Below are 22194 nucleotides of genomic sequence, written 5' to 3'. Positions count from 1 at the left end.
AAGCTAATCTAACCTCATTCCTCGTTCTTTAAGATGAACTTTGGTTCTTTAACTGAGACCTGCAGTGATCCAGGATTCACTGAATCATTCTGATGATGGTTTTCAACCATTTTATTTTGTCTTTTTTGTGTGTACATAGTTCCTTAGCTTCTTTTTATCTTAATTTTGTTTAGTAGTTTAGTTAAGTTTCACTAGCCTAGTAGAGAGGATTTGTTGATTGAAATATTGTGTTAATTCAGATAAACAGCATTCTATAGTGATGTTCATTTTATTTCTGTTAATAAATTCTTGAACTTGAAGAGAAGTTGTCACTCATTTATTCTACATGTGTGCAGAGTTTGCTGTTAAAAGATCGCCGGTGCTTGAATCATTCCTTTCAACTATTGTCCTGATGTCAGCTGTTAGGGCTGATATTCCCTGGACAATACCTAACAGAGTTATTTATTAAACATTAAATAACTTAAAACAGTGTGTAATAGCAAAATATTTATCTCATCTATCTGCAGCAAAACTGCTGTCTCTGATGCACAGACGCAACCATAAAAACAGGTTATTATGGGATACATTCTATGGAAAAGATCCTGACGGTTTTCTAGATGTTTAGGAAGCTTAACTGCTGGTAAATATTTCACATATTATGACCAAGATCCTTCTTACTGTGAGAATGATTGAAAATATTTCACCACAATTGATAATCAGACATGCAGTATGTCCAATGTGTTTTTTCTTTATAATTTTCATTTATAAAGTGCACTTGTTTTGCAAATTATTTGCTAAAATTAACTATAAAAGTATTTTAATTTCAGCTTTTAAATGGTAATGAATGAAAAAATATTAAATAGGCTACAACACTTGTTTTATGTACAGAGGGTCAGTCTGGATTTACGTGGCACATTCCAAAATAAATATGTACGTTGGAAGAAGAGCGTCCATCACAGAGAAAGGGAAGGTTAGAGAGACCGGTGGACCAAACTAATGTCTTTGGACTGGACAGCTCAGCATCTTACGCTGATATTCAGTGAAGCTGTATCTGTGGGCATGTTTGTGCATCATTGCATTTGGACCCAGCGTCTACGCTGATGTTCATCAGGAAATGGATACAAGCAAACTACAGGGAGCCAGTTATTATGTTTAGGAGGATATTTCTAGATAGGACCATTAAAATCTGATGGGTTACTTTGCTCTTGCTTTGCTGTCCTGCTCCGCCTGTTTAATGTGATCCGCCCTGTGAATAAAAACACAACGCATTCCTAGCAGCACAAACTTGCTCCCTTCCTTAGCAGTCCTCAGTGTGAACCTGCAGATTCCAGTGTTAGGGCTCAAGGAGAACATATGACTCTGGTCCCAACTGGAAGGGAAGCTGCAGTGCAACTCCTCCACAAAGTAGCGCACCGCCTCGCGCATGTAAGCTCCATGGGTGACAACCAAAGCATGGACAGGCATTCCCCTCACGCCATCTTCAGCTTCCCCCTCAGCAGGAGACCCCTCTGGGGCGGCGGCGGCGGCGGCGGCGGCGGCGGCGTGCCCGCTGACAGGCCAGTGCTCGGCCCCCATCTGCTGCAGCATGTTCTCCAGAAACAGTCTGACCCGCTCCTTTACCTGAACACAGCACAGTGTTACAAGCTTCCCATGAGAGCACAGAAACATCATCATCATCATCATCATCATCATCATCATCATCATCATCATCATCATCATCATCAGAAGGCTTAGTGGAAATGAACTGGGGAGGACCAGAGCCAGTACAGGGCCTGGACGTAATGCATGAAGTCTGCAATAGAACACCTCTACCTCCAGCAGCCCCGCCCCACAGCCCATCCTCCCACAGCCCATCCTCCCACAGAGACTCCCACAGAGACAAAGCACACCAAGAAGTGACTGTTTGACAGGGCCACTGACGCACATCCTGCAGGCGTGTGTCAGAAAACAAAAATGATTCACGACAATCGCCCTGATGGCTGACAGTCTGCAGTAAGAAACACAATGCTTTGACATAAAGGCTCTAAATAGTAGTTCAATCAGTGCCAGCCGGGTGTTTCCTGCCATCTAGTGGCCAATAGATGCAGTCTCACCTGCTCCTGGGTCTCCCCCCCTGGAGGGGTGAAGCCTGCGAGAGACTCCCCGGCAGCCCTGGCCATCTCTTTAAAGTCCTGGACCCGTCCGCCCTCTGCAGTCCCAAAGCTCTACATAGCAACGCATTAAACACTGAAATAAATGAAACAACCTAATGAGACATTAACATAACCACTGTTTGTAAAGCAAACATGTTTTACTAGGAAAACATATTTGCTTTACATCACGTACTTTCTCTTTAAGCAACGGGTCGCACACCATTTGTAGAGCCAGACAGCTGCTGTTTTGCTGCATGATCTTTTCAGCAGTCTGGAGGAGAAACAGAGCCAAACAATTATCCTTGACGTGTTTTCAGAATCTGAATCAGAATCAGTGGGTTTGCACTTAGTGTTGATGGTGCAGACCAAACAGATAGAAATACAGAATCTAGAGCTATATACACAGTAGACGGTGCGTTAATGTAACACAGAAGGTCTGGAGATGCTACGCTGGTGTAGCTTGTAGGACCTAATCGGGGAGGGAGAGAGGCGGTGTCAAAGGTCACGGCGGCTCTGGGCCTTGTTGATAAGGCTGGTTTTATGAATAATGTTAATATTTCTGCAGATACAGAGCCTGCAGGAGGCAGCCTGCATGTTCACGTGTCACATTCTGGCTCTCCTCCAATCAGAGCTCCTCCTTCCTCGTGTTGCTCCGCCTCCTGCTTTGTTTGTGACAAACTGCAAAAATAAACTTTTTGGCTTTCTTTCAATGACTTTCTACTCAGCACTCTTCCATAAAGACCAGATTAATGGGGTTTATGACCAACATATGATCCACCTGAGCTGCTGGTCTCTGCAGCTCCTCCAGAGCCACCATGGTCCTCCTGCTTCTCTCCTGGTCCAGCCTGTCAGTCCAGGTGGACGTCCATGTCCTGGTAGGTCTGCAGGAGGTCCATCCTCTCTCCAGGTCCACATGATGATCAGAACTCTGGGAGGTTCTGTAGAACCTGACCTGCTGGAAACTGGACCAGAACCTCCTCTCTGACCTGCTGGGTTCCTTTATGATGCTGGTTGTTCTCTGATGTTCTCTTTAGAACCTCTGAGGCCAGAACCAGAGCAGCTTCAGCTGGACTCTGATTGCTAATCTGGAGAACTTTTGTTCCACTGGGTTTTATTTAGAGGCAACAGAGTAAAAGTGCAGAACACAAAGTCCTCTGAATTTCCTTTCTTGGCAGAAAGTTCAGGGGTGTGAATACTTCCTCAGTGCACTGTACATAAAAACATGTCAGTAAGTAAGCAGAAGTAGATTTAGCTGTCAGTGGAGGCCGGGTCTCACCTGTCGGGCCCTCAGCATGTCGCTGGCGAACACGTTGCTGAAGCTCACGTCTCTCAGGTAGCGTCCTGCAGCCTCCGCCTGCTGCAGCCCCGCCTCTGACAAGCAGGAGTCTATCGCCTGGCCTGAGCACCAGGGACAGGACGGTGAGCCGCAGGCGGACAACCCGGCCACAGACATGCTGCACCGCACTCCTACCTTGCAACAGCCCTTCTTTGTTGTACTTTGTTTCTCCGCTGCACAGAAGAAAAGGAGAAATACTTACGGTACGTAAGAGCAGCTCTACCTCCACAGTGTTACTCACGTAAACAGCAGTCAGCCAAGAAATGACTCAGGTAAGAATAAAAATGTATTCAGTAAGAAGGCGACTCAAGTACTGAGCAACTAATAACATCTGACGGTTTAATATTTTAAATTTATGTAATTGGACAGACAAAAATATAAGGTTGTGTGCAAATTTAAAGTAAAAATAAGGTTGTGTGCAAATTTAAAGTAAAAAATTAAAACTATAACACAATTACACAACAACAAATTTGGGCAGAAGAAACACTTTTCTAAATCATTTTTCCAACATTAAACTTAAATTAATACTCACAGCAGTTAATGTATATACAGAACAGCGCAAAATACTTCCAAAGACAATAAATACTGTTTACTGAACGTTCATCTGACCTCCAAATGGCTCAATAGTCTCAGCAGATAGAAAATAACTTTAAAATAACAAGAAGTCTCACTTTAACATAAACTCAGTATTTTTGTCTCTGGTGCATTTTTATTTAAAACAAGTTTGTTCTTTATTCATAAAGTTACTCGCAGCAGGAAGAGGAGCCAGAAATTTTACTCAAGAGCAGCGATACTTGAATAATAATTTGTCAAAAGTAAAAGTAAAAAGTACAGCGCACTAAAACTACATTTAAAAGTAAATTTTTCTGAAAAGGTAAATGTAACTGAGTAACTGTAACTAGTTACTAGCCCCCTCTGGACGCATGGCAGATCGTTACATTACCACATGTGACTAAAGGCAAGGTTCTCCATGACAACACGGAGCGCCTGTATGTACAGCAGCTGTTTAGTGCATATATTAAACACATATTATCCACAATAATTACTGCATATGCTGATGACTCCCAAAATATTCAGATCTTTATCACATTTTAGCCATTTTTTTTCAAACAGGTCTGTCTAGAAAATGAGATCTTGGATCTAATTGAGAAAACCTGCTTAGATAAAGTTAAATAAATAAATCCGTCAGACTGGTTAGTTTGATGTTTCTCATTATTTTAATCTATCAGTCTGATCATTTTGGAAACTACCGCGTCAAAAAGACCAGATTCGTATCATGTGCTGCGTTTCTTCATGCTTCAGTTTCATATCTGGTTACTGTGGTTAGAGCTCTGCGCATCAAGCCTGGCAGACTGACGTAGAAACGACCTGGATGACGTCATGACTGCAGCAGGTGTTCATCCCGCCCCCTGGTGGCGGTGTGTGTTACAGCAGCGCTCACCGGGCAGAGCGGGGAACCGGAACCTACCGGGAACCCTCTGCTGCTGGGCTACATGCGGACACGGTACCGGGTTCTGTCCCGGTTGACCCATTTGGACCTTCACGCTTCCTCACACCTGCTCCGTCCCTTAGGCAGCAGGCGGGGCTGCAGCTGGAATAACCTTCTGGCTCCGGGAAGCAGCAAAAGCGGCGTTACTTACTGTCGAACCAGCGTGAGTCCAAAACGCAGCGCCTCCATTGTGTGGCCGGCAGAGAGGTTCTGGGTTCCGAACCTTGTGGGTAGGACAGCTAATGGAGAAGACATGTGTCCCGTCCAGTCAGGGGACAGCCTGTCCGCGTCCTGTCTCCAGAACTCTGCGCCCCTGGAGGCGCAAAGCGGCACCAGTCCGTGCGTTCTGCTGCTTCCTCTGGGAAAGTAAAGCGCGGAGGTCCGTCCTCTGTTTTCTGTTGCTTTGCGTCTAAATCAGGCGATAAGCGCGGATTTAGAGACACTAGGCGGACATTTATAGAAGTTTAACTCTCTGGTTGCTCCTGACAGTTAAAAACAGCATCGACCGACTTTCCCGGCTCTCCTTACCTTATTTTGAAGTTCCAGCAACCAGAAGTCAGCTCACAGAGAAAATGGAAAAATAAATCTCTAAAGACAACGTTCGGATTAAAACCCTCTGACTTTAAAAAAGAAATATAAAACTCCTGTTTATGTCAGAGAAAAGTCCAGATCTCAGTCTATCGGTGTGAGCGCCTCCAGCAGAACCTCCTCAGGTTAAATGCAGGGAAACAGGAGCAGCTGGAGGACCTTCTCAGGTCCAGACCCATCACTGACCCAGGAGAAGATCCAGGGAACTGATGTGGAGATAGTGGACCTTTCTCAGTACCTGGATGTTCACCAGAACCATGAACTGGACCGGACTCATAACCCTGATACTCTTACAGGACGGGTCAGAGCAGAATCTACCTGCTGGGGAGGCTGAGGTCTCCTGGCCTGCAGGGGGCGCTGCTGGAGACCTTCTTTAGCTCTGGAGGCATCAGCTATCTTCTCTGTTCTGATGGAGCAGCTGATCTGGAGCTGAGAGGCTGATGAACTCATCAGGAGGACCGGTTCTGTCCTGGGACGCCCTCTGGACCCAGAGCAGGAGGTGGAGACAGGAGGACTGGAAGGAGAACTGCATCTCAAAGCTCCATCTCTCCAGCTCAGGTCCCTGACGCCTGCAGCTAGAGGGTTCTTCTTAGGATCTCAGCTGTTCCTGCGCTCTTCTGGACTGAGATGTCTGATGTTCCTCCAGGTTCCTGCTGGAGCCACTTCTCCAGAGGGTTACTGCCCCCATGACCACGGCCACTGCTGTTCCAGCCTCTTTCTAGTTCTTCCCTCGTCACTAAAGCTCCAGCCGCCTTCATGATCTGCTGCTGTGGAGCTGGTTTTAGAGCAAAGGTTGTCCCACCTGTTGGAATTATGCCGAAAATATGCAAAAAGGGCCAAAGCTGGTTTAGGGCTCAGTTATTTTACAGTATTTATATGATATTTATTAGGTTGTCTCAGTTTGATGAGCTGAAACATTTAGCTGCAACTAAAGTGGAAACTGAGGGGAGAACCCTGCAGCACAGTGTGAGGCGTTATTATTCATTATTGTTTAAAACTAAGAGGAACTACGCAGATATTCTGTTTGTTCCCCTGCTTGGTGAAGCTGAGCTGACTCTGGTTTCCAGATAGACCAGCGCGTTGATCCAGACGCTGCTAAAAGTGAAGAAAGGCGTAGGAAGCAGTGAGCTGATGTGGTGTCACACCCTTTAAAGCAGAAGTTTATTGAGCAGAGGTTGTGCAACAGACATTTGAGGTACATGATGAGTTACAACAGTGGAGGAGGGACTCCAGGGGAAATCTGCACCATTCCAACGTTCACCACATGAACATGACAGGTGGGGCCGTTCCAGTGGTGCCAAACACATTATTCTGGACCAGAACAAAACTTTCTCACATACAGAATCCACATTTATTTATGACATTCATGGTGATCATGGACATGTAAAGCAAAAACTGCACTTTGGCCATCCTGGGGAACGCTTCCTCCCCTCCGTAGCACCGGCACGGACAAAAATGGACATGCATGATCTATCAAAGGCTGTGCCCCCTCCCTCTCCCTCTCCCCCTTCGGGTTGAGTCCAGGTGGAAGTTGTTGCCCCACTGAAGCAGTAGGAATCCTCCGTAAGAGCTGCTATTTTCCCAAAGTATTCCCGCTCCTCCTCTGTTCCAGGCTCCCTCGCTGCAGAGGTATATGCGACGGATTTGTGTTGATTTTGTCCAGTAATCCTGAGGTATAGGAAATACCACTGACGCAGAATGTGACGGAGAGCAAAATAGATAACAAAACAGGGCAAATAAAACGTGCTACCTAACTGTACAAGGAACATTTCCAGTCGAATATTCATTTCACGTTCTTCTAAAACCATCTACTTTGTTTCTGGATGTATCTCTTAAGCAGTAAAATAATTATATTATAATACAAATGTTTATAAAATAGCAGCACACAAGTGACATCACGACTAGGTAATGTTATTTTTTTTTTGTATAAATGAAACAAATTCATAGCTCTTAGCAGCGCAAAAAGACAATAAAATATTGACACTTTTTTGTTGATGTCTTCACTCCTCCTCCTCGGACCTCTCTTCACTTTGGAATACAGTATCTCTAAATCTTAGAAAAACCCCTACAGTGGGTCTGATCACCAGCCCCCCCCCCCCCCCCCAACAAACAATAAAACATGGAACACAAACTGAGCCGTGGTGTCAACACATCACACATGCAACAAGTCTGCAGAAAAGATAAAAAAAAAATCACAACAAAGTTGAGAAGAGAGCTTCATCAGGCAGACAGAGGCGAAACGATGGGTCCCTCCAGGTGGGGGGGGCACCTCAGTTTGGGTGCTCCTCCTTCTGAATGGATGTTAACGTTGCAAGCATCACTGCCCTGTGACAATGGCTGGACCTGTGGGCCCACAGCCAGGTGTGTGGGCCCACAGCCAGGTGTGTGGGCCCCATAAGGTGTCGGCCCAGGCAGGTACTGAGGGGGTCTGGGCCCAAACGGGCCTTAATGACCCTCAGCTGTCCTGGTTCTGGTGTAGGCCCAGAACCAGGACCCATTCAGACCCTCACCACCCCATCTGGGCCCCATCTGTGATGTCTGGGATCCACCCAGTCATGTCGCTCTCTGCTGCCTCTCTGTGGCTGTGATGCAGATAAATAAAAAGGAAAATTCAAGTAAAAACACAACAACTAAGATTTAATTTCTTGTCAGCGGAAAAGAAAAGCAGAGACTCTGGACCAGGAGGCGGATCCGGACCTCTGTAAGAATGTTAGAATGGATATTTCCTTTCTCTACTCCTACGCCCCCCCCTGTCTGAGCAGGAATGTCTCATTTTAAGCAGGAATGTCTCCTAAATGTAAATCTGTGAGTTTCAGATCTTCTGTCTGATGTTGGGACACCCAAAGAAAAGGAGGAGTTAAAGATGCGTATGGGACTCATCTCCTGGGGAGCTTCTTCTCAAAGTGCTTTGCCATTGAAATTAGAAAAGGTAGCTGGAATGGACCCAGAAGCGTAGAAAGTTTACGACCATCCTGCTCTAACCCTACCCCCCCCACCCCAGATGACATCGTAGGGGATGTCACCCATAATGTGAACCCCAGAGCCGGTTCCACCTGAAACACTGAGGCGTTTCAGCACCGTCTCCTCCACAGCAGCATGCTCCTGCACCACCACAACCAGTCGCCTCTTTCAGCCTCACTCGTCTCTTCAAGTTTTGACTTGAAAGCTTCTCTTAGACATGATTCTGTCAACCAGTCATGGATTTCTGCTGCTCACACAGCAGCGAGGGGCATGCCCCCCCCCCCCCAGAAAGCAGAGGAAGAAAGTATCTGTTGTATTTCTGGGTGTCGCTGGCAGTGAAGCAGCTCATATTCTGAGTCTGAGGAGCTCAGGAGACACATACGGGACTCTAAAGCACGTCCCTTTGTCCACGCCTCTGTACGTCTCAGTCATTGTCCATCCTTTAGGTTCAGGGACCGACAATGAATTAGGATGCACTGTTAATGCATTAAGGCAGTGATTTAGCATAGATGCCCTGTTATAAGGATTGACAAAGCATGCGCAGCCTCCACTCGCTCTGTCTGGTATTTTCTTGTAAGTGCCTCATGCTGCAGACTGCTAATGTACAGATTTACACACGCGCACACACACAAGCAAACTGCATCCACCGATGCATACAAGCAGCCTGACACAAGGAGCTTATTGATCCACTATGAAGTTCCAAAAGATTTCTAATGGCAGTATTAATAATCATAAAAACTAATACCACTAATAATTGTTATCATGCCAGCCTGGAAATGGGACCTTCTGGCTCTTTCTACAAAGTTCTTTTGTCTTCCTCTCACCGTTGCGTGGCAGTGGAGGACACATCCTCTCGTACACCAGCTCATAATGCAATGGTGACAATAATCTTTAAAAATAAAAAAGAGAAAAGAAATAACATAAGCTCCGCTGTTATCTTGTGTATGCAGCTTTTTAAAGTAAAGGTCATACAAGGCAATCAAAGGCAGAATGCAGATATGATTGGCTTCCCTTCTCTATATCCAAGGCACCGCAGAGCTTCATCAGATTGTTGCTTTTAGACCAGAGCATCATAGAAAACCGATTTCATATTTTTTCACTTGGAGGACAGATTATCTACAAAGCTAGAAAGCACTGTCCTTGCATTTCTTTTAAAGGGCGTTTGTTTTTAATGATTTTTGGTCTTTTGTTCTTTTTTTTTCTGCTTTTATGAAAACTGAAGTTTTTTTCATGACGCTTTTAAAGGTTTTTGTAAATCCTGTGCAACGGCGCCCCCTGGTGCTTCACAAGTTGACGTCCCGGACATCTGTGGGTGTGGAGGACTGGTCCAGCTCGTCCAGGCCTTTCCCACTGGGCCCTCTCTGAGTCTGCTGCTGCTGCTGCTGCTGCTGCCGCCCTTCACGCAGGCTGCTCTCCAGAACGCGCTCGATCTGCTCCTGGCACTCCTTCAAAACGTCCTGCGAACAGCACCAAGACACAAAGCCGTGACAATCACTCCTTTCAATTAACGCAGGACAGGTTCAGACGTAAATTAGCAGTTTTTAGTTGTTTTCTCGGTGCTTTTTCACCATTTTACAGAATCGTTCCTGATTCGTAAATCAAAGGCTTCCCTGAGAAGAGGGATCAGCTCTGCATATTCTTTTGTATTTCCATTTCCAGAGTTCTCTGATTATGGGATGTTCTCCATGGAAATAAACAGTTTTTAACGTGACGCCTGCAAAAACACGCTGTGGAAACGTTGAAGTTCAGGTTTAAACCTCCAGCTTCACGCTGAGCAGCTTCACATTATTGATGTAAGACAGATTTGACCAAACAGGCTGAAGCCAGAACCAGAAATACTTTTAGCCGTCATCCATCCCTCCATCCATCCATCCATCCATCCATCCATCCATCCATCCATCCATCCATCCATCCATCCATCCATCATCCATCCATCCATCCATCCATCCATCCATCCATCCATCCATCCATCCATCCATCCATCCATCCACTGATCAAAGTGCTCTACACTACAGACTCATGTTCCGATACGCAGTAGCCATTTAGATCTTAGATGCCTTGCACAGCAACATGGGGCAGATGGAAGCGGGACTCAAACCTACAACTAGTCGCTTTATTCTTCCCGCCGTACCAAACAAGCACAGAACTCCAAAGGAACTGCAGGCGATGGATGTTGAGCCACGGACTGAGCTGACAAAGGCCAGAGCTGAGCATTACATCAGCCCACCAGGGTCGTCTGCAGTGATCCATCCCCCATAGCCCCCCCCCCCCCCAAACACACACCTCCATCCATCCACCTTGGTCCTCCCCAAACATTCCCACACAGAACCCAAACACAGGCCTCCTTGACAACAGCAGCTGAAAACACAGGTAGCACCAGGGCTGCGTTAACCCCCCCCCCCCCTGGGAAACAGCGAGGTGGTGCTTTCTTAACCAGAGCCAGCCTGCGCGCCTGTCCGCCTGCAGGGGATCCATCTGAGACCCGGCCTCCTCGGGTTTCACCATCAAAGGCCGCCGTGGCAACACGAGAACCCGCCTGGGAGAGGAGGCCCTGCGCGGCTCCGAGGCCTCGTGTCTCCATGCTGATGGAGGCTGAGAGAGGACAGGAGGCGCAGGAGGAGCGAGGCAGTAGGTCAGAGCCGCACCGTCACAGAAAGGTTTGAAGGAGAGGAGCGCTGATTAACGCCGTTAACGAGCTCCACCATTCTGCAACGCTGCAAAGTGACGTCCAGTCAGGCGTCTGCTCTCTGGAGGAGAAAGGCTCAGACACACCTGAGCCCCGCCTTAATGCAGCGGCCCGGACCGCAGCAGACGGGTCAAAGTGTGGCTCTGCAGGAGCACAGAAGCATTCTTCACTTCCACCTAACGTAAACCTGATGGCCACAGTTTGAGCCCGTGTGGCAGCCTTTGGTGCTACTGGAGCCGATGAAGTGGAAACTGAGCCGTCCCTCACATCACAAACACCAAGGGTCAAAGGGCAAAACGCATGACACCTTGAAGGGGGGACAAGTGGAAGCCAGATTTCAGCAGGGGGATTGTTAAAGGAGCCACGCCGTTATTCTGACCATGAAAAGAAAGCAGCAGGAACATCAATTCATCTTCAGACGAAGCGATAAGCGCCAAGCGTCCGTCCTGACAGTGTTCTGCACCGTCAGCACAACGCTGCTCCTGTCACAGCCAGCAGACCGTCCTGCAACGCCTCGTTCACGTCGGCCATGTTGGGAGTGGCGTAGCGGAGAAGATGCCTCGTTCATGTGCTGCGAGCGATCCACAGAACCAGAAGCAGATCTACGGGCGTTACCTTCCACAGGTAGGAATCAGAACAGGTTTACTTCTGATTATAACGTCATTATAAAGAATCAGGAAGCTTTAATGTCATTATGTGTGACTATAATGAAATCTGGGTCAGGAAGATTCCTCAAAACACGCAGACACAACATCATTAACATGTCTGCGTCTCTGTGGCTTCTCCTCATCTGGTCTGGTTATAGTAAATATGCACTAAACGCTTTGTTTGCCAACAAACAGCAAAAACAAAGTACAAAAGACAGAAATAAAGATATTAGGCCAGCAGGGTGCGACGATTGAATAGGAAACCAGAGTTACTGTGTAGAATGTGTAAAATGACCACATGAACGTCCCTTTTATCACATAATTCTGCTTTATTTCATCTTTAAATCACCTCCAAGTCTTTTGGTCAGACTAGGGATGGATATAGGGCAATAATTAGAAAGCATGGAGGAAACCTAAAAGGTTCTGGTCCTTTAAACACGTCAGCTGCTAATTTGAGCAGTGTGCTCTCACCCATGTACCTAAGCCCCACTAACACGAGCCCCATTGGTCATAAAATGTGAAATCCTGTGAGAAAACGAAGAGCAGAACATGAGCAGGAACAGCCTGTGTCTTACCACAGGAATGCACGGCTTTGCTGCTTAAAAGACATTCTCCCTCCGTCTCTGCAGCTCTAAAAAGCAGCATTTAGGATCCCAAGCCAAGCCCCAGGGGCTTCATTGGAGAACCTTTAATGACTTCAGTGTGTGACTACTGGAAACATCCGCGCATTTCAGGGCAGCTCAAGGTAGCGAACAATGCGGTGTGTGGAACCGGAAACCACGTGAGCGCCAGCCCTGGATGGGCCTCAGCTCAGACACACATCATTCTGCATCAATGTGCCAGAATGAGGAATCAAAGCGTGCGCATAATCCCTGGGCGGCCTTTGTGACGCTGGCAGCAGGGGGAAGTCGTGCAGACAGACAAAACCAAAAGGAAGAAATGTGTGAAGCCGAGGAATGTGTTTTAACTGCTGCCTGCACCACAAAAGACGGTGTTAGGATCTGGGGTCAGACAGCTGAAACAAACAGCCAGAGGCAGACACCCGGCTCACAGCCTCTGAGCTAAATATCTCAGGACTGAGCCGCACTTTCCACAAGTTCCCAGAGACACAGCGAGCTTTCGCTGCTTTGGCCCGCGCAGCCAAACATCAGCGACGGGCAGGACCTTTCAAAATAAAGCGCGCTTGTTTCAGGCTGCAGAGCTTTACGGGCGAGGAGAGCCTTCCCAGGAGCGCGGGGAGAAAAGATGCGTTCCCGGTGTGTCAGCATGCAGCAAGCATTGAAATCCTGAGAGAGGAGCTTGGAAAGCCTTCAGCTTCTCCACCTTCACATCAGGCGTAGCGAGTCAGAGAGACACAGAAACACCGTCATCGTCTTCTAAATAATCACTGCTGCTCCATTTATAAAGTAGGAAGCTGACTCCTGTGATGATGATGATGGACCCCCCCCCCCCCCCCCCCCCCCAGCATGGACAGATGGACCCCCACCCCCAGCGAGGTGTGTGGGGGGGCAACATGCATTCTTCCAGTGACCAGGACTGTGACTTGGCCCTATCACATTTCCACTGGACGACCACAGCTTCTGGATACCAAAGATGCCAGTGATGGGGGGGGGGGGGGGGGGGGGGGGGGGGCTGAGGCAGTAGCTGGCAGCAGCAGCTGCAAAGGTTGGTGAAACGCGCTTTGCCTTAATATTTAGCCTGGCTGAGACGCTGCTGAGCCCCTCTGCAGGAGGCCACCTCTCAGATGGAGCTGAGCGTCTGTGGCTACAGGAGGAATGACAGCAGCTCAGAAACCTCAGAGCAATGATTAAACCTGCAGCAGTGGGCTCCATGCTCCACGTCTCTGCAGGTAAAGAGAGGGGAAGCCTGCCCTATACGTCCAGCTGGAGAGGATGCTGTTTACTGTAAGCCGCGGCTCGTCTGCAGCCAGGAATGAACATCACAGAGCCAAACACAGTGAGGCGCTGTGCTGCTGTTTGTTTTTCCCCGGCTGCTCTGAGAGGCTCCACACAGCTCCGACCAGAGAGCATCACCGACCACGGAGGAGAGGAGCAACACGGCCGTACGGGAGGCGTGACCTGACCGGATCCCTGCACCACGTCCTCTCACATGTTTGTCTGCAGTCTGCCGGTACCAACCAGAAGTCACCGTCCTCTTGCCAAGCCGCGGCTTCAGAACTGGACCCGGTCCCTGCGGCCGCCTGCTGTTTTGCACAGGTCAGGTTCTGATGGCAAGTTTCACAGCAGAGACAAATAAAGAAGTCCACTTATGCTCTCCCAGCCTCTCCCTGCACCACCTGCACCATGAAGCCAGGCGTCTCCCCGTCAGCTGGTCTGAGCCATCGCTGCAACGCTACGGCCTCTCACACGGCGACACAACTGGGAGCGACAGAGCAGGTCTAAGCCTGGCTCCATTAACGGCAGCACAACGCAGCAGAACGCTTCCAATGCCAAACAAACCGCTGCTGGTGTCACGTCATGTGCTCCATGCTGTGTTTTACCAGCAGTGATGGAAAACCGTTCACCAGGAAGCCGGATGTCCCAACGAGGGCGTGGAATTCAGCATTTCTGCTTGTGAGCTGAAAATGCCTCCAGAAAGCTGAGGATGTCCCCAGTTTGGCTGAAAGGGAAACCAAACCTGATGATGGAATACTAATTCCAGGTTTCAGCTGTTAGACGGCGACTGATTAGAGGATTTCCTACAGACTGCAGAGCCGACTCAGCATCTCCCCCCAGGACACAGATCTCCCTCAGAGACACAACTACAGGCATGATTGATCAGTAAATCATTGTTCAATAGAAACGCAGCCTGATAGTTCTGTCTAAACATGTAAACCACTGAGCTATATAATACACTGGAGTGCTGATTAAGCTAAAAAACTGAAGTCACTGGCGGCCATCTTGCTACTCCCTACTCTCACAGAATCCCACAGGATTTGGTTGCAACAACAAGCAGTTTTCTGGCTGTGTGAAAACGTTTCACAGGTAATTCTACAGTCAGTGGATGTACTAACACTATCAACTACTAGGAAATTAGGTGCTGAAATATTTTACATGTTATTCATATTAAATATATATATATATATGTATATATAAGTATGTGTATATGTATATATGTATACACATATGTAAATATATGTTTTTGTATATTGTTATTTATATATTTAAAAATGTTAAATATATATATTTAAATGAATAAAATGCAAAATATTTCAGCACATGACTCTCATTACTTGATATTTTTAGAACATAACATAAAAGTATATGGCATTTGACATTTTAAAAGTCTTAAGCCCCCCCTGAACATGAGAAAATCCTCATTATTCGATGCTGTAGCGCACATATTCCCTAGTTACTGGGGGAAATAGGGAGTACCAATATGGCGGCTTCACAGCGACTCGTTCAAACAGACGGTGATTAGCACTCCAGTGGATAATATAGCTCAGTGATGTAAACACACTCCTTTACATAGGCGGTTGCACCTTCAGATAAACTGAACAGTGATGTATTTAGCTCCCTGCCTCCAAACATCAGAACCTGCGGTCCTGAAACCAGAAGTTTGTGTTTGATGAAGTCGTTGGCGGCGTCCTGCACGCACAGAGACAAACTCACCACTTCTGTGTTGGTGATCTTGGCCAGCAGGTCCGTCAGGCTGTCCCCCCACTGACAGTGGTCAGCCGAGTCCAGCTGCAGGCCGCAGATGGCGGCCCCCACACTTCCTGTAGCGATCATGGAGGGAGGGTACATGGCGAATCGGAAATCTGCAACAAAATTCACTTCAGTTACATTTCAGTTTCCCACTGCAGAACGATCTAAAGAACATATAGAACGTCTTCAGCGGCAGCAGTGATGTGGTCTGACATCTGCTGGGCTTTAAACATCTGATGTGAGTAAAGACGGTTTTAGTGAGCAGAATGGCAGCGAGGAGATGGAGCACCTGAAGCGTTAACAGCGGGCGTCACATCACTGACGGCTGAATGAGCCGCTGCTAGAGAGCAGGACACAGCTAAAGCAAACCATGCTCGGTAGAAAGGAACCAGGGCAGCAAACTAAATCCAACAGATTAGCACTTTCCATCACCCCAACAATCAGAGTATTTGATCTATTTCCACATGAAATCCTTCAGTTTCTCTTTGAAACAGCTGCTGGTCTCTGGATCAGGCCGTCTCTGCCCACATTCACCTTTTTGTTTTACCGGCATTCACAGAAACAATGCAGATCCAGTGCATGCCACCATGAAACAACATAACATGGAAATTTAGCAGCCGGCTAATAAATCCGCTCGCAGAGCGCAGCGCTCTCTAATGACCAGAGGCCTGGATAATGAGGCTTCGCTTGGCTTGTAAAGCAGCTGAAAAGCAGCCACCCTCAGCCGCTCCCCAGCCCGGCCCCTTTTCTTCCACCTCCTGAGTAAATCGTGTGCGCGCTGAAAAAAAGCCCCATGGCGCTTGGAAAAGAGGGAATAAAGAAGCTCAGTGCGGCTGCCAGCGTGCACTGCTGTAGGTCCTTTTTCCACGTGTGGTCACAGGCGTGCGTCTCAAAGCCCAATAACCTTGTTAGCTCCCCTCACTGTCATTCATAATGCAAATGAGACAGCTTGTGAACGGGCCAGAAGCTGGAGAAGGCAAGAAAACTGGCATACAGCTGGGGGACAGACACAGGGACACTTCTCCTTTCTCTTTTTATGTCTTGCTCAACTTCTACCTTTCTTTGTGGATAACACATGGCCCGCTCAGAAGGAGCCGCTGAATGGCACACATGCCCCGCTCTTTGTTGCTGCAACAGGCAGCGGCCTGCCTCCGCCGCCCTCCTATCTCTTAGCATATTAATAGAGTGGCGTCTCTGTGAGAGGCCGGCAGAAGAGTGTGACTCCATTGTCCGCAGTCATCACCTCATTTCACCCAATTCACAGACGCCATCCTTCCCCTCTGTGTCCATACCCAGAATTCAGCGGGACAAAGACGCGGCGGGCTGCGGGGACACAGGGGGAGGAGGACGGGCCTGATGGACAACGTGGCGACAAGGTGAGGAAGAGGCAGACATCTTCTCCAGTCCCTGTCCAGACCTTGGTGAGGTTCTGGAGGACGAAAAGCGGGCCGTCCCCGGGCCGCCTACGGCCAGCGGGGGCCGCCTACGGCCAGCGGGGGCCTCCTACGGCCAGCGGGGGCCAGCGGGGGCCAGCGGGGGCCAGCGGGGGCCGCCTACGGCCAGCGGGGGCCGCCTATGGCCAGCGGGGGCCGCCTACGGCCAGAGGGGGCCAGCGGGGGCCTCCTACGGCCAGCGGGGGCCAGCGGGGGCCAGCGGGGGCCGCCTACGGCCAGCGGGGGCCAGCGGGGGTCAGCGGGGGCCAGCGGGGGCCTGGAGCTCATTAGCATGTGGCCATATTCAGCGTGTGACGCCTCTGAAGCAGATTTTTCTCCCTTCACTGTTTCTGTATGTGAAGCTAAGAGGTCGGCTCTCTGGTCGCTGCAGAGGCCGACCGCTCTCTGGCGCTTTAAGATTTGCGGCGCTTTCTCATCATGTGGGCTCAGTGTTGACAAATAAATGAACGTATTATACAGCCTGCCTTATTAAAGGCCGGCCACCTCGAGCCCAGAGGACGCCCCGTCGTTACATCACCGCTCTGCTGAAAGGTGCGACTGCAGAGGCCGACCTGGAGCCGCTGAAAGCCGCGCCGCGGACACGCTGCAGGAACAATGGCGGCAGGCCAACACGCTCAGGGCACACATGCGGGTTTGTGGGGGGGGGGCGAACGGCAGGCGGTGGGCAACAAGCTGATTTTTCTCCCTCCAGACAACACAGGTCTGTGGCAGAACAAGCGTGAGCGCGTGCAGCCGACCGGCAGGCGGGGGAAGAATGGCGGTATTTCAGGAGGCCCTCATTGATATTCATGCGCAGCGTAAACAGCGTAGGTAGCTGAGAGGATCGCCTGCCATGGAAAGCTCCCTGTGAGCAGCGGCAGGCTGGCCTTCAATGCTCCTTTCTCCTGCCTTCACTCGCCGTGCTGCTACCCACCAAACGTCATCCCAAGGCCGCCGGGAACGCGCCGTGCAGCGGGCACCCTCCTGGGTGGCTACCACGCACACAGCGCACGGTAAAGATGTGAGTTCATTAAGGTGGGGGAGCTGAACAGGAGCCAAACTCAGCTCCACAGCTGGAAATCAGGCTCTAGTGTTCCAGGCTGACTTGTGTCCTGGAGAGGCGGCGCGTCCCGTCGGCCCATCAGAGTTAAAAACAGGCAGAATCCGGGGAATGGCTTCTTGTCTCACCGCTAATGGGAGGCAGGCTGGTGGTGAAAATGTGCAGAGAGCCGCCGTCCAGCCCTGCCTTCTCAAAGATCTCATGTTCTCCTGCTTCATGCACCCTGCAGGAACGCTGCAGCTACAACAGGAAACTCTGCAGCATCCGAGTCGTCTGCGCTCGTTTTCCAGAAGTCAGAGTTCCTCCTTAGCTGCAGCGTCCAGCTTTCCTCCTGTTCCACCATCGATCTCTGCTGCAGCCTTAAAGTCACAGGCTGGAGGAAAACATCAAGCCTGAAACATTTTACTGGCTCGGTCCTCGTTCATCAAGACCGTGGAGCCAAAAGGACATTTTAAAAGTGCCTTTAAATAAATGTCAGAGTGGGACCTCTAAATTAAACCCAATGCTGTGTCTAGACCTAAACTAGAATCTGATTTCATTAAAAATCAGAAACTTTGCTGCTACATATCTGCCCACGCATGGTTCCTCCTGTGACCTGAACCTGATCTGAGCTAAAGATTAGGGTGATGGTGAGGAGTCCTTCCAACTGCGGCCTGGAGCTCATCACCAAGGAGGAATAATCAGACAAAATGTGGAAAAAAATTAGGTTTGTGGGATAATAAAGATTTTCCCAGTTGATTGTTGAGAAGGGGATGAATCATTTTGACACATTTAATTAATAAAGTCAGATAAATAAGTTTTGCTTTTCAGATTGTCTCCCAGGGACAGTGTTGGCCTCAGCTGTATCGCCACAGAAACATAAAAACGTGAAAAGCAGCTAAAAGGTCTTGGTCCTTCTCAGAGAACATGGATAAAGAGGTGTTAGTGAGAGGAGAGCAGAGGAGACCAGAGGAGAGCAGAGGAGAGCAGAGGCAGCGTTTAAACATCTGAGAATGTCTGAGCTTCACTCCCAGCCACGCACAGAAGGAGCTGCTGGGATAATTGTAGCATCTCTGCAGCGTGACTCAGCTGGGCGGGTATTTATAGCGCCGCCGCCGCCGCCGCCGCCGCTCCTCCTGCTCCTCCTCCTGCTGCTGACGGCGCCACCAGCAGGAGGAGCAGGAGGAGCGGGAGGAGGAGGAGGAGCAGGAGGAGCAGGAGGAGCGGGGCTCTGTGGACATGCCGCTGCATGAATCACCACATCCAGCCGGCCGGACATGATTCCCTCGCGCCGCAGAGAAGCCGTGCAGAACCGTGGCCCATTTGTCGAGGTTCTGACTCACCGCTTAGAAACGGACCTTTAGGTAAACAGACTGTGATGGTGGGCGGAGCCTGGAGGGAGGAACCAGGGGAACTTTACAGCTTCGGGTCACCGTGTTCTGCTGGGAACCTTCCATCCTGGCACTGCCTTTGGCCCACCTTGCTAGAACCGGGTCGGCCCAGTGAACCTCGCCATGATCAGAGTGGCATCCTGCTGGAAGCAGCCACCAGAACATGGTCCAATAGAGGATGGAGATGGTCGGCGCCAACACTCAGGTAGGCTGTGGGTTTAAACCATGCTCAGCTGGTACTGATGGGTCAGCACCACCACCAGCAGGACAGAAGTGAGGTTCTGGTCCAGTTCTGGTCCAGTTCTGGTGAGTCCGTGTGGATCTGGTTATCTTAGCTGACAGGTCCGGTACCTGCTGTGGTCTTCTGCTGCTTCACGGTTCTACAGGTTCTGGTCAGAGATGGGTTCTGCAGACCTTGGTTAGAACCAGAGGTTCTGAGCTCCTGTTGCCTTTCTGTCAGCCGGTACCAGCCGACCCGTTCTCCTCCTCAGCTGCTGCTCTCTGCAGAGTTCCTCACAACATTCTCTGTGAACCTGAGATGGTTGTGGGTGAAAATCCCAGAAGATCAGCAGGTTCTGAAATGCTCAGACGTCTGGTACCGACCACCATGTTGGGTTCTTTCTTGACCCGTCCTCACCACGCCTGGATGAAGACTGCATGGAGCTGCTGCCCTGTGATTGGCTGGGTGCTCCTCCGTGATTGGCTGGGGCTCTTCTGTGATTGGCTAGGGCTCTTCTGTGATTGGCTGGGCTCCTCTGTGATTGGCTGGGGCTCCCCTGTGATTGGCTGGGGCTCCTCTGTGATTGGCTGGGGCTCCTCTGTGATTGGCTGAGCTCCTCTGTGATTGGCTAGGGCTCTTCTGTGATTGGCTGGGGCTCCCTGTGATTGGCTGGGGCTCCCTGTGATTGGCTGGGGCTCCTCTGTGATTGGCTGGGGCTCCCTGTGATTGGCTGGGGCTCCTCTGTGATTGGCTGGGGCTCCTCTGTGATTGGCTGAGCTCCTCTGTGATTGGCTGGGCTCCTCTGTGATTGGCTGGGCTCCCTAATATAGGTGCAGAGGTGTGTATAATAGAGATGAGACTTAAATGAAGCGTTGTTTAAACAAAGACGTTATGCGTTTTCTCTGCGGTCGTCCAAATGCCATAAAAGGATAAATAATGATTGGATTAAATGTTATAAATAATTATTCAGTTAATTTAGCAGATTTTCCTCCAGAGCAACACAGGAAGGCGCCCATTCTCCATTAACGCAAAGAAGTGACTCAGTTTAAACTGGGAAGCCATGTTGCTTCTAACTGATCAGTTTAGAGCTGCAACAGGAAAGGGCTTCCTTTGGCACTTTTTATCAAAAACCACATTTAAACACAATGCATTAAAAAAGGGACATAAAAAAGGAGAAGTAGAGTTCACGCAGACTTGAATTACATCTCAAACTCTGCAAAGAAACTCCACCTTTTTAGAGATAAAACCACGAGGAAACTCGATTTTTTTAATCCCATTTTGTTGCAAAATCTTCATTTTGTCCTTCAAGAACAACGGATTTGTTTCTGGACAGCAGTGAGCTGGAACCGGTCCAGAGTTTCCTTTTGACCAACTTCTATGACCATTGCCACAAATCCATGCATAGCATTACTGGAGGGGCTGCTGGATCCTGCCTTTAATGCAGAATAATCCCCGCCAATATGGCAAGAAGACGGAGCTCAATAACCCAAGCAGACAGGTTGGGGTGCATCTGTCTGCCCCATGCCCCCCAACCATTCTCCCACTTTAGCTCCATTGAATGAGAATAGAAGAGGAAGCTTGGAGTGCTTGGTGTCTGTGCAGGAATGGAGGTTGGTAATCTCCCTTAATGAGCTTGTTTCTGAGCCATTATCCGGCGGCATGCCTGAGGGAAGCGCTGCTGTTTCCTATCAAGAGGCCCTGCAGCGCCGACCCTCACACGGCTCTGCATATGAAATGCAAGGGCCCAGCCTTTGTCTCCTTTCTCCCGGGTTCTAGCCGAGGCCATTTGCATAGGCCTGAATGGGCCGACCAACGTTATTAATTAATACAGAACCAGCCTGCGCCACCTGACAGAATCCCACCGAGTGGCCTGAACGGAACTGTTTCATCAAAAGAGAGGAGCCATTAGGAAGGAGCGGCTTTATTCCCGCTCCTCCTGCAACAAAGAGCCGGGGCTTTATGGAGGTCTTCTCTCTGCGTCCCGCGGCAGCAGCGGATGGTACCGGCTGGAGCAGGAAGGCCACAGGCAACCTGCTGTCCACTGCTCTGCACATGTAAATCCCCCTGATGATCTGCTCCTCCTGGTATGTCTTCACCTTCTCAACCCGCTCACAGGATGTCTGGAGGAGCATTCTCACCAGATAAGGCCAGGATTTATGGCTGGGAACGTCCCACAGAACCGGCTGAAATCCCCTCGTTCTCTGCTCTGCAGCTCTGAGAGCCTGGAGACGAGGAGCGGATCCAGAGGCCATCTCCTCAGCGCCTCTCCTCAGCGCCTCTCCTCAGCGCCTCTCCTCAGCGTCAGGACGGTGACACCAGAGAAGCTCGTAAATTCTGCTCCAGAGTGCTGCAGAGCTTTCACAATCCGCAGAAATCCACAGTCAACGGGTGAGAGCCGAGGAAGAAACGGGGGAGACCAGAGATGGAGCTTTAAGCTACACCCCCCCCCCCCCCCCCCCCCGCATACATCCACACTTATCTGGGGTGGCAGCACACCCAGCTGCTCCCATGGGGGGTGGTCAGGTCGGGTTTCTAGTCACAGCGACCACTAAAAGCGCTTTGGTGCAGAGCCACACATTCATGCACCGATTCACAGATCAGGAAGCAACCTGGGGTTAAGTGCCTTGCCCAGGGGCACATCATCAT

The 22194-nt window shown here is 49.5% G+C and overlaps 2 protein-coding genes across 3 annotated transcripts; both read right to left on the bottom strand.

Annotated features, from left to right (window-relative positions):
- Nucleotides 1-914: 914 nt before the first annotated feature.
- On the bottom strand, nt 915-5429 carry tigara (TP53 induced glycolysis regulatory phosphatase a). Of its 2 annotated transcripts, none has more exons than XM_036126937.1 (6): nt 5088-5429; nt 3583-3620; nt 3388-3509; nt 2332-2382; nt 2073-2183; nt 915-1599 (listed from the first exon to the last, which is right to left on the bottom strand). In XM_036126937.1, the coding sequence occupies exons 1-6, from the start codon at nt 5189-5191 to the stop codon at nt 1174-1176; spliced, it is 852 nt and encodes a 283-aa protein (XP_035982830.1). In that variant the 5' UTR covers nt 5192-5429; the 3' UTR covers nt 915-1173. The 2 variants fall into 2 exon arrangements, with proteins under 2 accessions (XP_035982830.1, XP_012725653.2); XM_012870199.3 differs by having other exon boundaries at nt 2305-2382; nt 5088-5427.
- Nucleotides 5430-8827: 3398 nt separating this feature from the next.
- Nucleotides 8828-16748, bottom strand: LOC118557282 (G1/S-specific cyclin-D2-like). The gene is made up of 3 exons (XM_036126919.1): nt 16000-16748; nt 15430-15578; nt 8828-9942 (listed from the first exon to the last, which is right to left on the bottom strand). The coding sequence occupies exons 1-3, from the start codon at nt 16016-16018 to the stop codon at nt 9769-9771; spliced, it is 342 nt and encodes a 113-aa protein (XP_035982812.1). The 5' UTR covers nt 16019-16748; the 3' UTR covers nt 8828-9768.
- Nucleotides 16749-22194: the final 5446 nt, after the last annotated feature.

This window comes from Fundulus heteroclitus, chromosome 2, assembly GCF_011125445.2.
Source record: "Fundulus heteroclitus isolate FHET01 chromosome 2, MU-UCD_Fhet_4.1, whole genome shotgun sequence".
NCBI lineage: Eukaryota > Metazoa > Chordata > Actinopteri > Cyprinodontiformes > Fundulidae > Fundulus > Fundulus heteroclitus.
This window is presented reverse-complemented; position numbering and strand designations above follow the sequence as displayed.